Source organism: Oncorhynchus gorbuscha, linkage group LG22 (genome assembly GCF_021184085.1).
Source record: "Oncorhynchus gorbuscha isolate QuinsamMale2020 ecotype Even-year linkage group LG22, OgorEven_v1.0, whole genome shotgun sequence".
NCBI lineage: Eukaryota > Metazoa > Chordata > Actinopteri > Salmoniformes > Salmonidae > Oncorhynchus > Oncorhynchus gorbuscha.
The window spans coordinates 2,645,275-2,661,756 of NC_060194.1; the positions used below are offsets into that span (position 1 = coordinate 2,645,275).

The 16,482-nt window shown below is 41.7% G+C and overlaps 1 protein-coding gene across 1 annotated transcript in view; it reads left to right on the forward strand.

The window, feature by feature from the left end:
• Positions 1–15,933, forward strand: part of basp1 (brain abundant, membrane attached signal protein 1) — a 45,807-nt gene extending 29,874 nt beyond the window's left edge. The window contains exon 2 of the mRNA XM_046322163.1: positions 14,206–15,933. Within this exon, the coding sequence (XP_046178119.1) occupies positions 14,214–14,894 (681 nt within the window). The 5' untranslated portion in view covers positions 14,206–14,213 and the 3' untranslated portion in view covers positions 14,895–15,933. The remainder of the gene's footprint in view (positions 1–14,205) is intronic.
• The last annotated feature ends 549 nt before the right edge of the window (positions 15,934–16,482 follow it).

Sequence of the window (16,482 nt, forward strand, 5' to 3'; positions counted from 1 at the left end):
ACGTTTACATACACTCAACTAGTATTTGGTAGCATTGTCTTTCAAATTGTTTAACTTAGGTCAAATGTTTCCGGTAGCCTTCCACAAGCTTCCCACAATAAGTTGGGTGAATTTTGGGCCATTCCTCCCGACAGAGCTGGTGTGACTAAGTCAGGTTTGTAGGCCTCCTTGCTTGCACACGCTTTTTCAGTTCTGCCCACACATTTTCTATATGTTTGAGGTCAGTGCTTTGTGATGGCCTCTCCAATACCTTGACTTTGTTGTCCTTAAGCTGTTTTGTAACAACTTTGGAAGTATGCTTGGGGTCATTGTCCATTTGGAAGACCCATTTGTGACCAAGCTTTAACTTCCTGACTGATGTCTTGAGATGATGCTTCAATATATCCACATAATTTTCCTCCCTCATGATGCCATCTATTTTGTGAAGTGCACAAGTCCCTCCTGCAGCAAAGCACCCCCACAACACGATGCTGTTACCCCCGTGTATCATTGTTGGGATGGTGTTTTTTGGCTAGGCCTTGAAGTACATCCACAGGTACATCTCCAATAGACTATCATCATTTGAGTCAATCAGAAGCTTCTGAAGCCATGACATTTTCTGGAATTTTCCAACCTTTTTAAAGGCAGTCAACTTGGTGTATGTAAACTTCTGATCCACTGTAATTGTGATACAGTGAATTATAATTGAAATAATCTGTCTGTAAACAATTGTTGGAAAAATGACTTGTCATGCACAAAGTAGATGTCCTAACCGGCTTGCCAAAACTATAGTTTTTTTTAACAAGAAATTTGTGGAGTGGTTGAAAAACCAGTCTTAATGACTCTAACCTAAGTGTATGTAAACTTCCTACTTAAACTGTATATACTGAGAACATGTGACAGATCATGTGACAGATTGCATACAGGTGGACTTTATTTAATGTGACTTCTGAAGGTAATTGGTTGCACCAGATCTTATTTAGCTGCTTCATAGCGAAGGGGGTGAATACATATGCACCAAAAATAACATGTTTTTTAAACATGTTATTTTTCTCTCCTTTTACTTCACCAATCTTGACTGTTTTGACTGTCCATGACATGTAATCCAAATACACATCCATTTAAATGACAGGTTGGAGTGTAACAAAATAGGAACAACGGGGATGAAAAGATTAATCTAATAAGTGGAGCAGCATCAGCAAAGATCGATAATGCCTTGGGTAATTTCTACTTCTAACCACCCTAACCTTATGGGCCCTCAGCAAAGATCGATAAAGCCTTGGGTAATTTCTACTTCTAACCAACCTAGCCTTATGGGCCCTCGTCAAAAGTACTGTAATGTATAATCAAAGTGTCGGTAGACCTTACAGTGAAATGCTTACTTACAGGCATTGTTGCAAAAAAAGGTATTAGGTGAACAATAGGTAGGTAAAGAAGTAAAACAACAGTAAAAAGACAGGCTATATACAGTAGCGAGGCTACATACAGACACTGGTTAGTCAGGTTGATTTTTGATTGAGGTAGTATGTAGATATGGTTAAAGTGACTGCATATATGATGAACAGAGAGTAGCAGTAGCGTAAAAGAGGGGTGGGTGGGTGGAACACAATGCAGATAGCCCGGTTAGCCAATGTGCGAGAGCACTGGTTCATCGGCCCATATACAGGGAATTTGGTGCCATTTCGGGAGAAGGCTACTCGTGCCTTCCATTATATCAATACAGTTATAGAGCCATGGACAGGCAGTTCTGCTCCTACAGTGTGTATTTAAGATAATCGTTAGCTGCTCTGCTCTCCACCTCTGATCTCAAGTGTACATTTTCTATTGACTCTGGAAGATTTGAACATCTACTCCCTACAGCAAAGTGACGTTAACATCTTAACAGGTCATGTTTGCGTTAAGTACGCTCTTATTTGCGTGATCTCTTGATTGTGTTCTGGAGGTCAAAGTCATTGTCATGGTGGGATGACAAACACGATGATGTTTGACTGTGTTCATACGATCTATTCCATTCACCAGCAGCCATGTGTAGCTCTTTTCTGATGCATTTCTGAAATGTTTGCGTTGGAATGCACAGAGCATTGTTTAAATTTAAATCCTGAATGCCTTGAACAGTGTTTTTTCACAAAGTGAACTTTGATTTCGTTGTTCAAAGATTGTCATATAGGCTCTGATATCGACCACCCATTTGTAGAGTTGAGAGTCCTCTCCTTCCAGCCTAAGGAATAACTAAAACGGCCAATATTAGACGATCTATTATCTATAGAACAAAAACAGAGAAGATCCAATAAACCTAACAGAAAGGGCTGTGTGTGGGAGAGGGGTCAGACTTGGGTCAAACACGTCAAATGATGTCTAATCCCAATGGAAAAGTTGCAATGAAAATACTTACTTAATATACATTGTAATTATAAAATAAGGCCACAGGTCAATTTAGTTGGGTTCTAGATGTACACCTGATGCCCTGAAAAACAGTGATGCTTCAGAACTGTGGGGACATACAGAATAAAATGGAGTTGCGTGACATTTCAAAACACATCAATGTGTTGCTCAATGCTGCATTGAAAATATGTGAATATGATTTGGACCACGAGCACAGCCGTAGGCTCAATCCAGCACTTAAACCTGTTCAAAATGGACACCTTTGGTCTCAGACAACTCTGTCGATCATTCAATCCACTTATGCTTTGTGCCAAGCCTACGAGATGGATCAAATGGCCTATTGAGTTGATATACACAGAGGGCTAGCCAGCAACTCCGATATGTTTTTTTCTTTCCCCAGCTCTGCTCATAGTTGGTCCTACAGGAGCTCTTTTATTTTCCAGACTGCATACATTATTTTATAGATGGCTGACATCTGGAATCGATTGGAGGTAATATTTGAGATGGTGTTGATCAGAGCTTTGATTGAGACTATATGCCAATCGATTTTCCCGAATTGACATGAGCTTAAATAGAACGGATGTGTCATCTGCTTTGAAGGAGTAGGAGGATACAAATAACTGACACAGTTCAACTGTGAAGGACCGCCGTGATGCCTCAGCTCTTTGACATCATTTAACACTGTACCACCCCCAGGAGACTCGGTAGGCAAGTTGGATCATGCCCTGGTACAAAGCCTTGTTCTGGGATACAGGCTGAGGATCAGTCAGTCCCTTCCTTTTGTATCCTGGAGCTCGACCATTACCATCGACCATCTGAGGCACGTCATTTGAACAGGTGATTGCTCCCTAGGGGTGGCCATTCTGGCTTTGTTAGCGCAGTTACGGTTCATGTGATGCCAGTTTTACAAGGTGTCAACAACCGCCTCAAAATGTGCAATGGCTCAGTAGCACTAAAGGAGCAATAATGTGTCGGTATGTGAAATAATAATCCCCCTAGGTAAAGGTTAAGTGAAATAAATAAATATTGTCTATGGCTTTTGTTACACAAGTGTGTTTAATATACTCTGTGTGTATCTCGCTCTCTCTCTGGTTTAAATGACAGCATTGGTTTTAGAGATACTATAGTCACTGAAACTACCCACCAAAAAAACAAGAACCTTTCAGACTAGGGTTGTAAAAATTCTGGAAACTTAACAAAAAGATTCAGGTTTTCCAGAAAACCTCCAAACCAGGTTATCAGAATTTTGCAACCCTATTTAAGAATATGGCCAACCAGTGTTGCTTTGTCAAGGCTTGCCCTGTTTAAGAATATGGCCAACCAGTGTTGCTTTGTCAAGGCTTGCCCTGTTTAAGAATATGGCCAACCAGTGTTGCTTTGTCAAGGCTTGCCCTGTTTAAGAATATGGCCAACCAGTGTTGCTTTGTCAAGGCTTGCCCTGTTTAAGAATATGGCCAACCAGTGTTGCCAGTTTAAACAGAAGCAAAAGTCTTCAAACGTTTGTAATTACCACTTTAAAATGTAAGACTTGATTAGCCCTAACTAAAAATGTATCATCTCCTACAAAAATGTCCAGTCATTATAATCCACACAATAATTCCCATTTACGATAGCTTCATGATTTAAAAAAAAAACTTTTTACTGCTGTGAGAAACCGGTCAAATTAAGATCCTATATCTGTAGCATTACAAGAAAAATAAAATTTAATGAGAATTAAGTGTTTCCTCCATCCAACATGTCCTTATCAAATCACAATACATCAACCAGCCTTACTTCCAAACCCTCCGTATAGACTGCTGTAGGAAATAAATCACACGAGGGAAAAGCAAACCGTCTCCGATTTGAGTTCTTGAACACTCGCTGTCATAGTCAGACTTAGTCAGACGCAGCTGTTTTAGTCCAGGTTGGAAGGACAGTGGATGGACATGTGGTTGGTTATGGGGGATTGTAAATACCATATAGCCCTCGGATGTGCTGGTAGCTTCAGGAGCGTGGAACAGGAAAGCTGCTGAATTGTTCAAGGAGACGTTGCGGACGACGGATCAATCCTGGCCCCCTCTGGGTGTCACACTTTGATACCTAATTCAATACATTACTGATGCTACCCTTACTATGTGATGATGCTCGATTTACAGTATTTGGCTTTTGGGTCTACGTTTGTATATGGTTGCTGCACATTGGGGTTACTTGTTGTTACATTGTAATGTTTGTACGTTGTGGCTAATTGGCACAGACATGGCCCTGCGCTAACTCTGTGCTTAACCATAACTGACTTGTATAAAGAACCGAAGTTGGCTCTTCTGAATGTCTGCCCTATTCAGCCATTCAACGTGCCTGAAAATTGCTCTGCCTGTGTCCAAATTATTACCTAGTATTACCTCAATACACTAAGCGATAATAGTGCAACAAATATCTGCATTGTTGTGGATTCAAGCCCTTACTGGGTCTAGCGAATATATATGCTGTTATCCTACTGAGGTTTTGGTTACACCTGTCCATTAGTTTCACCTGTCCATTAGTTTCACCTGTCCATTAGTTTCACCTGTCCATTAGTTTCACCTGTCCATTAGTTTCACCTGTCCATTAGTTTCACCTGTCCATTAGTTTCACCTGTCCATTAGTTTCACCTGTCCATTAGTTTCACCTGTCCATTAGTTTCACCTGTCCATTAGTTTAAATGCCCTGAAACCCTGACCTCAATGTGTCAGACAACGTAGCGCGACACTGAAATCTTTCCCCCACTTTAAGGGGAAACGACGCCTGGAGCGCTCGCTTAAATTCACAATAACCCAAGATGGGATGTCAAATGAGGTACTCCGAACTACTCCCTTTGTCAGGGTTTGGACATATTTCTGCGTGTGTTCTGAATGTTGGGTTGGAATATCTCTACTGTTCAATGCAAAGTGTTGGCCTATATGTCAAACCTGTGAACAGCACATCAAATACAAGGGCGGTTTTGCTGAACTATTAATGACAAACATTGTAGATTACAGCAACCTGATTCTCTCTTGGGCCTCTTTTCACCTACTGGCGTTATTGTAATGGTAATAAGCATAGTAGTGGATCTGTGGTATGGTCTTTTCCTATGGTGGTTGTGCCAGCTTGGTGAGGACTGACGTTGACAAGTCTAGAGGGAAAGGATTTTCAAACGGAAATGCCACAATATCTTGCGGGACTGAGATTTTAGTATTTAATTTCCTTTCTGTTGCTTGCTTTCCCGTTTTTTTGTTTGGCATTTATTTCTGGCAGAATAGCAGACAAAGCGCTACTGGAACGGAGTCAGGTCAGCCTTGTTTGGGCTGAGATATCATTCAAACTGAAAATGGATCCGCGTTAATTCGCATTCAAACCAAAGCTCTCAAAGCGCATTGAACGAAAAGTCAAAGCTTGCTCACTCGCTCTCATCTTTGCTGAGTCCGTCCTTTGACTCCTAAGCAGCCACTGAACACACACAGATAATTCTTTCTCGGCGGCCATTTTGATCAATAGCCATTTCCAGCGAAGGAGTTTGCCCCAGCTCTGTCAATTTGGGAATTGATCCAAGTAAACACAAACAAATTGTGTATGTCTGTGTTTGCACATTTGTGTGTGTGTGTGTGTACTGCCTTGGGCCAAAACAAGCAGTTGACACAGTCTTAAATGTACAGTATGGAAAATTACTCCTTTTTTCGAATGTCTAAGCAATACTAGAAGGTGGACTTGAACTACAAAAGGTCATGATTGCTTAGTGGAAGTTAATCTGAAACCAGAGTGCCTTCTGCAGAAAAAAACAGGCATTACAGTATTTTTTTCAGTGATACATGATGGATAATACTGGTTTATAGGGTTGCAAAATGTTCAATAAATCTTGCTTGTAGGATGCTTATTCCATCTTGATTACAATAATATTCCAACAAAGATTTTGGGAAAGGTTTCTGGAATTTTGCATCATCAGTGTCAATATTAAAGGGATAGTTCACTGAATAGATAAATATAAGTACTTTGTTCATTAGTCCACTCTGCGCTGTACTGGAAGTGTTTTATCGCACACTTGACTGCTGACATGCTACACTTTGGGGGATTATATTCATGGTGGACTGATTTTAACAAAGTACTATCCCTTTAAATACGAGCATATGGTCTGTCCAGTTTTTGTTTAACAACTTAGCGCTGTTTCAACTCATTTTGTTTATTTGAGTCATGCCCAGAGCGCACAGGACCCCCTACCGGGGAATGAGGAACTGAAATCTCTCAAGTCATGATTCTATGAGCATGTCGTTCACCATAGGGGGCTTATTAGAGCTGTCATTCCTGTCATGTGCTTTAAACAATGTGCATTTGTTGATTGCTAGGCACACAAAAAAAAAATTTCTTGATATTTCATAGCCTGGTTCCTCTAGGTTACTTCCTAGGTTTTGGCCTTTTCTAGGGAGTTTTTCCTAGCCACCGTGCTTCTACACCTGCATTGCTTGCTGTTTGTGGTTTTAGACTGGGTTTCTGTACAGTACTTTGAGATATCAGTCAGCTGTCCACCAGACCCTGGGAGATTAATTCACCTTTCAGTTGTACAAAAACTACAACACAAGTCCAAATCTACGATGGAGATGCTTATCAAGAAGTCAGTAAATGTTCCTGGGTGGCCGAGTTACAGTTTTGACTTAAATCTGCCTGAAAATCTATGGGCAGACGTGAAAATTGTTGTCTAGCAATGATCAACAAACAATTGTGACTCAACACAGTCGGTCTTATGTAGCATCATTTGAACTTCTTTAAAAAAAAAGTAGACAGAGCTACAAAATGGTACATCATACACTGCATTTGAGGAAACGATGGGAAAGTAATCATGTCCTGCCAACTCATATCAGCCAATCATGGCTAGCGGGAAGGTTGTTCACTTTATCTGTGGCTAAACCAGCTAGGCTTGTAATTTTAACCATTTTATTTGAATATACTAGTTTCCTGAATCAGGTCACAATTTACCGGAGCTTGAAGAATTTTGAAAATAATAATGGGCAAATATTGTACAATCCAGGTGTGCAAAGCTGTTAGAGACATAAGGCTCTGCATGGTCAATACGACGTCTGCATTGGCTGTGCAGCATTTGCGGTGATGTGGCATCTGCAGAAGTCGGGGCATTCATAATTTTTGTGCTTTGCAAAGCAGCACAGAGCTGTTGGGCAGAGCTTTAGTGAAGGAAGTTGTCATAGAAATGAGTTAGTTTATACTGAACCTCCAGCCCCCACCTACAGTCAACCAATCATGTAAATATGGAGCCCTCATTTTTACAAAAATTTGGGAGGTGCTTGGCGATGCATTACAGAGCTCAATTTGGCCTCTGCATGTCTTCGGCGGTTCCTCAATAGCATCACACCCTTCATACGGCGCCCCGACCACATTTTCCGATCAATTGTAAATTGATAGAACCAATCTGTAATCACCACTAAAGGTGATTCTAATGTATTGACTCTGGGGTATACTTATGTAAATTAGATGTTTACACAAAACATGTTTTTTGAAATGTATTGACTACATTTTTAGTTCAGGCTGTAGCACCACTAAATGTAGAATAAATCATGGGGTATGAATACTTTGACGGTTCTGTATTTCAAACAACCAATGAGTAACTCCGCCGTTAATCCAGCTGTATATTGAACGTTGAGATTGGCACTGACATGGAGTGGCAAAGAGTGGAATGTTAGCTAAAAACTGGTACCCAGACTTGAGACATTCAATCCTCTCCTGGATCAAAATCCCTGTTGCCTATAATAAAAAATAAAAAAAACTTTCCTTGTAATGCACTTTCGATAAAACCTGTATGGACCAGAAACAATATGAAAATCTGAATACCGCCCAACCCTTACACACACAGCTAGCTGGGTCAACCCACATAAAAAAATAGATTTTACTATAGAATACAATAGTACTTACTATAGAATTCTAAAGTAAACTGAAGAATACTATACTACACACTGTAGTGTACCTAATATAGAATCTAGTGATATACTGTAGAATACTACAGTAAACACTACCATATTATCTGAAGAAAAACTGTAGTAAATATTACAGTAATGTCCCACAAACACTATTGTCCACAAACACTACACTTTAACTATAGCAAATCCTACAGAATTAAATTAGCATATATACCTCCCATTCCCCTTCCCTTTATCACAATTTGTGCCACCCATAAGTGGGAAACCTACATGCCAGACAGTATATAGAAAAGAGCAGAAGCGCTGAACTATCCATTCAGACCCCAGTCCGACTTACCTACAGGTAATGGAAAATGGGCTCTCTTAGTATTACTCCAGTAGGTTTCCTGAAGGAGTACTACAGTATCGATACCATAGTCAACTGTAAATACTACAGTATAAGTCAGTATACACTAAAGTATTCACGGAGGAGGAGGAGTTTTTTTTGGGGGGGGGGAGGATTTGGTCCACAAACACTACACTGAATACTACAGTAAAGTCTGCAAAAACTACAGTGAATACTATAGTATTTACACTTTAGTATACTATTGTGTTTCCTCTTGTGGGAAGACGACCAGGGAAATTGCAGGTGACGATTATTTTCTGCGCTCAGCAGTTGCTTGGACGAGCCACATCCCTTAACCCCTTCCCTCTTGGTTTACTGGTTGCATCCCAAATGGCACTCTATTCCCTCTATAGTACACTAGTGTTGACCAGGGCTCTGGCAAAAAGTTGTACTTTGCAAGGAACAAGGTGCCATTTGGGATGCAAATGGCCAAGTTAGCAACGGCATGATTGATGATCCAGTATCCACCGCCAATGGCTCTCTGAAAATCTGCTCTGACGTTGTCAGTCTAAATTAACATTTGATATGCAGAAGACCCAAGCGATGGTGATTCAGCATTAAGGTTAGATGGTGTGGTTCCTTGATTAGGACAATCTTTTCTCTCCTGTCCTGTTGTCCCTTGCAATCATATCTACTGCTCTCTCTTGTCTCCTTTTACAATGTCCATCTTTCACACGGTTTCTGTCCTCATCTCATTTACCTGTCCCTTTTTTTAACTGCTTGGTCTCTTCGTCCTCTCACTCTCTTCCGTGCTGGCTCCTTAGTTGCTTCTCTATCCCTCGCTCTCCACCACCTCCCTTTGTCTTGTCATCTCCCCTGCTTCTCTGTCCCTCTCTCCTCTTCCCCCCTTTTTTTCCTTCTCTCTGGTATGGGGCAGATGGACTTCTCTCCAGGAGGCCCAGAGGTCTCAGTAATCCGGTAGCCGTGGCAGGCTGGGGCGGCGGCTCCTTTCACCGGTGGTCTAGGATGACACACTGAAGGTCAAGGCTGCCATCCTGAGATGCCCTCCCTTCCTGTCTGGCTACGCTACTGTCATGACCATGAGCCAGCCATGTTACAGTGCTGTGGGAAATACAATAGGCACAGACACAAAGAGGCACTACAAGTACCATGCTAACAAGGGTTTATAAGCATTAATAAGCCCTTAATAATCCATTAACAAGGCATTTATAAGTGTTAAGAAGTTACCAGTATTGCCACAGATAAAGACAGCGAAAGGCACAGTAGAAGGCAAGGTTCCATGCCAACAACAGTTTATAATGTGTTATAAGGCACAAATAACTCCCATAACAAGACACTAATGTCGAAACACATCAACTCATTTCAAAGTACTCAGCGCTGCATCTAATTTCAATACGTGATTGGAATACAACAGTTAAGTGCACAACTAGCTACACCCTAAACATTCATAAATCATTGACACCCATGGACATCGCAAAAACAAGATGTTCTAAAATGCAAGTCCACTACTTCACTGAAGGGGGGTAGTAATGGAGTCATATGACGTTAGTGCTGCAAATTTGTGCTGTTAAAATGGCGCCTTGAGTATAAGACTTTACACAAGGAAATATTTGCTCTCTCTTGGCATTCTCTCAACCAGCTTCACCTGGAATGCTTTTCCATTAGTCTTGAAAGTGTTCCCCACATATGCTGAGCACTTGTTGTGGAGGCCAGGTCATCTGATGCAGCAATCCATCACTCTCCTTGGTCAAATAGCCCTTACACAGCCTGGAGGTGTGTTGGGTCATTTTCCTGTTGAAAAACAAATGATAGTCCCACTAAGCCCAAACCAGATGGGATGGTGTATCACTGCAGAATGCTATCGTAGCCATGCTGCTTAAGTGTGCCTTGAATTCTAAATAAATCACTTACCGTGTCACCAGCAAAGCACCCCCACACCAACACACCTCCTCCTCCATGCTTCATGGTGGGAACCACACATGCGGAGATCGACCGTTCAACTACTTTGTGTCTCACAAAACGGGGCGGTTGGAACCAAAAATCTCAAATTTGGAATAATCAGACCAAGCAAGTCTCTTCTTATTGGTGTCCTTCAGTAGTGGTTTCTTTGTAGCAATTTGACCATGAAGGCTTGATTCATGCTGTCTAATTTGAACAGTTGATGTTGAGATGTGTTTGTTACTTTAACTCTGGGAAGCGTTTTATTTGGGCTGCAATTGCTGAGGCTGGTAACTCTCATGAATGTATCTTCTGCAGCAGAGGTAACTCTGGGTCTTCCTTTCCTGTGCCAGTCCTCATGAGAATCAGTTTCATCATAGCGTTATATGGTTTTTACGACTGCGTTTGAAGAAACTTTCAAAGTTCTTGAAATTTTCCTTATTGACTGACCTTCATGTCTTAAAGTAATGATGGACTGTCATTTGGATTTGCTTAGTTGAGCTGTTCTTGCCATATTTTACCAAATAGGGCTATCTTCCTATCCCCCCCCCACACACACACCTTGTCACAACACAACTTCAAACTCATTAAGAAGGAAAGAAATTCCACAAATCAAATATTAACAGCTTTTTTTCTAAAATAAAACATCAGCAATCTATACACAATACCCCATAATGACAAAGCGAAAACAGGTTTTTAGATATGTTTGCAAATGTATTAAAATAAAGATACTTTTTACATAAGTATTCAGGCCCTCAATATTGAGCTCAGGCGGGGGACCTTCAATGCTGCATAATTTTTTTGGTACCCTTCCCCAGATCTGTGCTCTGACATGCACTCGGAGACAGGTGTCCGCCTCTCCAGATCTCGTCCAATCCAGTTGTAGAAACATCTCAAGGATGATCAATGGAAAAAGGATCCAAGCATAGTGGCCGCCATCTTAAATGGAAGAAGTTGCTTTGTATTTATGGGGTGTTATTTAATACATTTTAGAATAAGGCTGTAATGTAACCATACGTCTGAATGCTTTCTGAAGTGTGTGTGTGTGGGCAATGTATGTAGTACTATGCGTTCAAGAAAAAATAACCATGAAATATTGGTTTGATTGCGATGGAAATAGAATTGGCTGAGCCCTGTAGTTAAAGACGAAGCATTTTCTATGGCTCCATGACAAACTTCTGTCATAGAGGAACGGTCGTGAACAGTGACTACATACCTGAACAAGTCCGATCTCTCTTGGATTCGTAGGTAGTGGCTGCTGTTTGCAGGTTAAATGGACTCGTTTGTGTCTGAATTGGAGCCTTTGGTCTGGTTCCAGCCCCTGCATATACACCAAACCACATGTTTAGAGCGAGACACTGCGTCTTTGTGAAGAGAATTCATCGTGTATGAGGATGTTTGTCAGGGATTGTGGCCACACAGGCTGCCAGTCAAATGGGTAGAAAAGAGTCCCTATTGTCATCTGTAATAAACCGTGATAGGAACGGTATGGAGTCTGTAGACATTCGGAGCAATTCACATGACAGTGAAATATTAGGGATAGGACTATGGATTATATGGACATGAGGTTACATGGACATGAGGTTACATCACAATTCATGGGTCTTTAGCGAATGGGCCACATATCTTAAACATCGGTCCACACCTCTCAACGTCTTCAGTTTTGATGTATATTTATTTATTTGACCTTTTATTTAACTAGGCAAGTCAGTTAAGAACACATTTTTATTTTCAATGACGGCCTAGGAACAGTGGGTTAACTGCCTGTTCAGGGGCAGAGCGACAGATTTGTACCTTGTCAGCTCGGGGATTTGAACTTGCAACCTTTCAGTTACTAGTCCAACGCTCTAACCACTAGGCTACTCTGCCATGTAAAGCACAGTGCACATTCAAATTTTCCACCAGTACACTATGAAATACAAGTAAGTCAAGTTTGTAAATTGTTTGAAACCTCTAGGCTGCACAATGAATTGCCCTACTGGGACGATACATTATATTGGTTCATCTATCGATTGATTCTCATCAATCTTCTGGCTTTTTAAACATTTTAAGTTCATCATAAAGTGCCTTTAGTATCTCGCTACATGAAATGTGATAATGTGGAGAATATATGTAATACTCTGCTGTATAATATTCTAATATAATAAATAATAATATATGCCATTTAGCAGACTCTTTTATCCAAAGCGACTTACAGTCATATGTGCATACATTCTACGTATGGGTGGTCCCGGGGATCGAACCCACTACTCATATATGTGTGTGTGTGTGTGTGTGTACTCTGCACCTGTTAGGTCTATTGGATGTGCATATGGATGTACACTATTTGGATACATTGTTAGGTATTAAAAATCCTCTTCCCCGTAGCGGAGGCAGATGGTCACTCGGGTTCAATTGCGTTATAATAGATGGAGAGAGCCAAGAGCCTGCAGGTATGTGTTCAGCAGAAGCCAAGTCAGACACTAGTCAGACACTGTCTGACTTCTTATATAACTCAATTGTTGGAGGAGATACCTGAAGTGCCCTCTTATCCTTGTCACCGATCCCGAATCCAACTCATTGTTCAATGGAAAGGTATTAATAACCCTATATTTGGACCATTCACCATTAAAAACATGTTTTTGACACGGTTAGCATGATGTAACACATCCTAGTCGAGATTTGACAACCGACTTCAAACAGTCCCGACAATGCCACTAATCACTAAGGTTACTAGCTGATGGAGTTGCCGTGGAAGCCACATGCAATATTGTACAATATTAGAAAATGAATATAGACTTAAGCCTCCTTGGCTGCTCATGATAACTATTATATCATGCTTATTACAGTATAATTGCAGTTTTATGACAGGAGTTTCAAGTCCATTGGTACTACAGCAGGTTGGTCATCAACTTGACACCTTAACAGATGTTTATTCATATTATTCAAATTTCTCCCTCGCTCCCCAGTCCTCTGAATCAGTGTTTCACCAATATGAACGAAGGGTTGAATGTGTGCATGAGGAATGTATAGCTTTGCATCATCTGTTGCTGAGAATTCCATTAGCTGGCTGCAATAATCTTCAGAGAGACGTTAAGGGGCTATTTGATAGGAGTGCATGTGGTTAGGAGTAAGAGATATTTTAATTTCCACTGGCTCTTGGCGTCTGAGTGACGGGAGTGCTTTTTGCATACTCAATAAAGGGACGGTGATGCTTTGAGTAACTAGCACATAAGAAGCGAGTGAAGTCTAGCTGTGTAAGACGAAACTTGCTGAAAAAAATCTGTCTGCATACTGAGAGGTAGAAGTAGCCAGATGCGGATCAGGTATATCAAGGGTTTCAGAGTACGAATGCTGATTTTAAGATCAGTTTTGCCTTTCGGATCTCAATAAATAACATTACAGGGACTGGGGGGACCTGATCCTAGATCAGCATCAACACTGAACAACCTTTGTGTTTGCAGGCAGATTTTTTTAGAAATCCATCCCTCTGTTGGTTCATAAATTAACAGTTGAAAGTGGTACATTTTCATGACTTGTATTGTAATTGCTGAAATGCGTACATACATCCTACTTGGTACATCAATGTTGAGTACCAGAGTGCAGTGCATCATATCACCACAAGCTTTTCCAAAGTCTAAATGAATTCCTTTCTTTTTGATCTTTCAGAGACTAAAATGGGAGGCAAGCTCAGCAAAAAGAAGAAGGGATACAATGTAAACGATGAGAAGGACAAGGAGGCCAAACCAGAGGGTGCAACAGCCGAGGAGAGCGAACCTCAGAACGACAAAAAGGACGAGGCCCCTGCTCCCGCCGAGACCACCGAGATAGCTAACGACACAAAGGATGTGCCCGCAGCAGATACCACGGTGACCAAGGAGGAAGAAAAGGGCGCCTCCCCTCCCGCCAAGGAGCCGGAAAAACCTGCAGCAGATCCCAAAGCGGAGGTGTCTAAGGCTGCGGAAGTCACCGACCCTGCCCCCATAGCCAAGGAGAAACCAGCCGCCCCTGCGACAGAGCCAGCCCCCTCCACTAAGGAAGCTGCCCAAGCTCCAGAGGTCAAGGCCCAGGCGCCTGCACCACCCGCAGCCCAGGCTGAAAGCAAAGACGAGGCCGACGCTAAAAAGACTGAGGCCCCCGCAGTACCAGCGGCTAAAGCCGAGGCGGCCCCTGTTGCCGCTGCCCCCCAGGCCAAGCCCACAGAAGCAGCAGCGGCGGTCCCGGCCAAGGAGGCCCCGGCTGCTGGTTCAACAGCAGCACCTTTGGCTGCCACTGAGCCCGCTGCACTGGTCAAGGAGGCTAATGCCACAGAGGCCCCAGTTCCAAGCAAGGATCAAACCGTAGAAGTTCAAGATTAATGGACACCTCTTTTAAGAAAATACATTACATTAAACATCAAAAATGAAGTAAAATAGAGAACAAATGTAATAAAATAGCCCACCCATATTAATATTAAAATAATAATGATTTGTTGGAGTAGGAGGATTGTGACAACAACCTTGAGAAGGATGATGATGCTGCTGCTGCCGATTATTATTGTTATGGTTATTCTATTTTTTTTCTGCTGTAGTATTTGAACTTTAATAAAAGTCTGTGCCATATGCCCCTCCATTCCAAGCATCATTCCTCCATCCATTTCTGGGATTCAGCATTCTCCGCCTTCATCTCTCTCACGGTCCTCTCAGACCTCTGTAGTCTGGGACCATACACGTACATTTCCCCTAGACAGTGTGCTGCCGATGTCTGAAAAGGGGGTTGAATCTATTTACTAGCTGGACATGCACTCTGTCTGTCCCATCCTCGACTCACCCCCTCCCCCATTCCCCAGACTCGCTCCTCTCCAGAGTGCCGTGTTCTCTGCTACCGTACCTGGCACGTCTGTTTTAGCGCCACGTGAGTTCCCTTTGCTGTTCCCGTAGTCGGCAACTTATTTGGTATTTTTTGGGTTGTTCGTGCTGTATATGGTCCCTCAGTTTCACCACAGGTTCATGCCACCTCGTTCAGACGCTGTCAGAGTTGAGAGGAGGTACTTTGGAAATTCGGAGACTTTCCTAGAGGTACAATATGTCGATGCATTCTTAGGGATATGAAAATAACCTAGTTTTTTTTTTCTTTTGTGTGTTTTTTTTTTACAACATTCTTATACCTTAGTTTTTCTAAGAAAAACATTAGTTGTAGATGATCAGGCCAGTTTGAAGCATTTCTTAAATGTTCCGAGAAATCCTGAAAAGCTTTGTAGATTTTTCTCGACGTTCCAGCTCTGAATTCTGAGACATTAGGAATTCTCAGTTCATTTGGGCCACTCTGACTGCAGCATAGACTCCCACCACTTTGTCTTACTTAATAAGACATATCTACTGCGTTTAAATCACTAACTCAATGGCTCTCAGCCTATATCACAAAGGTGCAATACATTTTACACCCTAAAAAGGGATTGTGCCCAGCTGACAACAGTAGTAGTGTTGTCTGGGGATGGGAGTTCTAAATGAATGATACTGCATGAGGCATCTACAGCCTACTCAGGCTGCCATGGTCCCTGTAACCATGGCTACCATGTGACATGTTCGAGTAGTAAGATGGAAGAAACCCGCACAAGGAAGGGAGCCTCTAATCTTGTCATCTCCACCCACCATGCATTTTTACTCTTTCTGCTCATATATGTTACATATATGTAGGTATACAGTACCAGTCAAAGGTTTGGACACAGCTACTCATTCAAGGGTTTCTCTTTATTTTTTACTATTTTCCACATTGTAGAATAATAAGGAAGACATCAACACTATGAAATAACACATATGGAATCGTGTAGTAAACAAAAAATTGTTTAAAAAAAAAGTGGAATATATTTTATATTCTTCAAATAGCCACCCTGCCTTCATGACAGCTTTGCACACTCTTGGCATTCTCTCAACCAGCTTCACCTGGAATGCTTTTCCAACAGTCTTG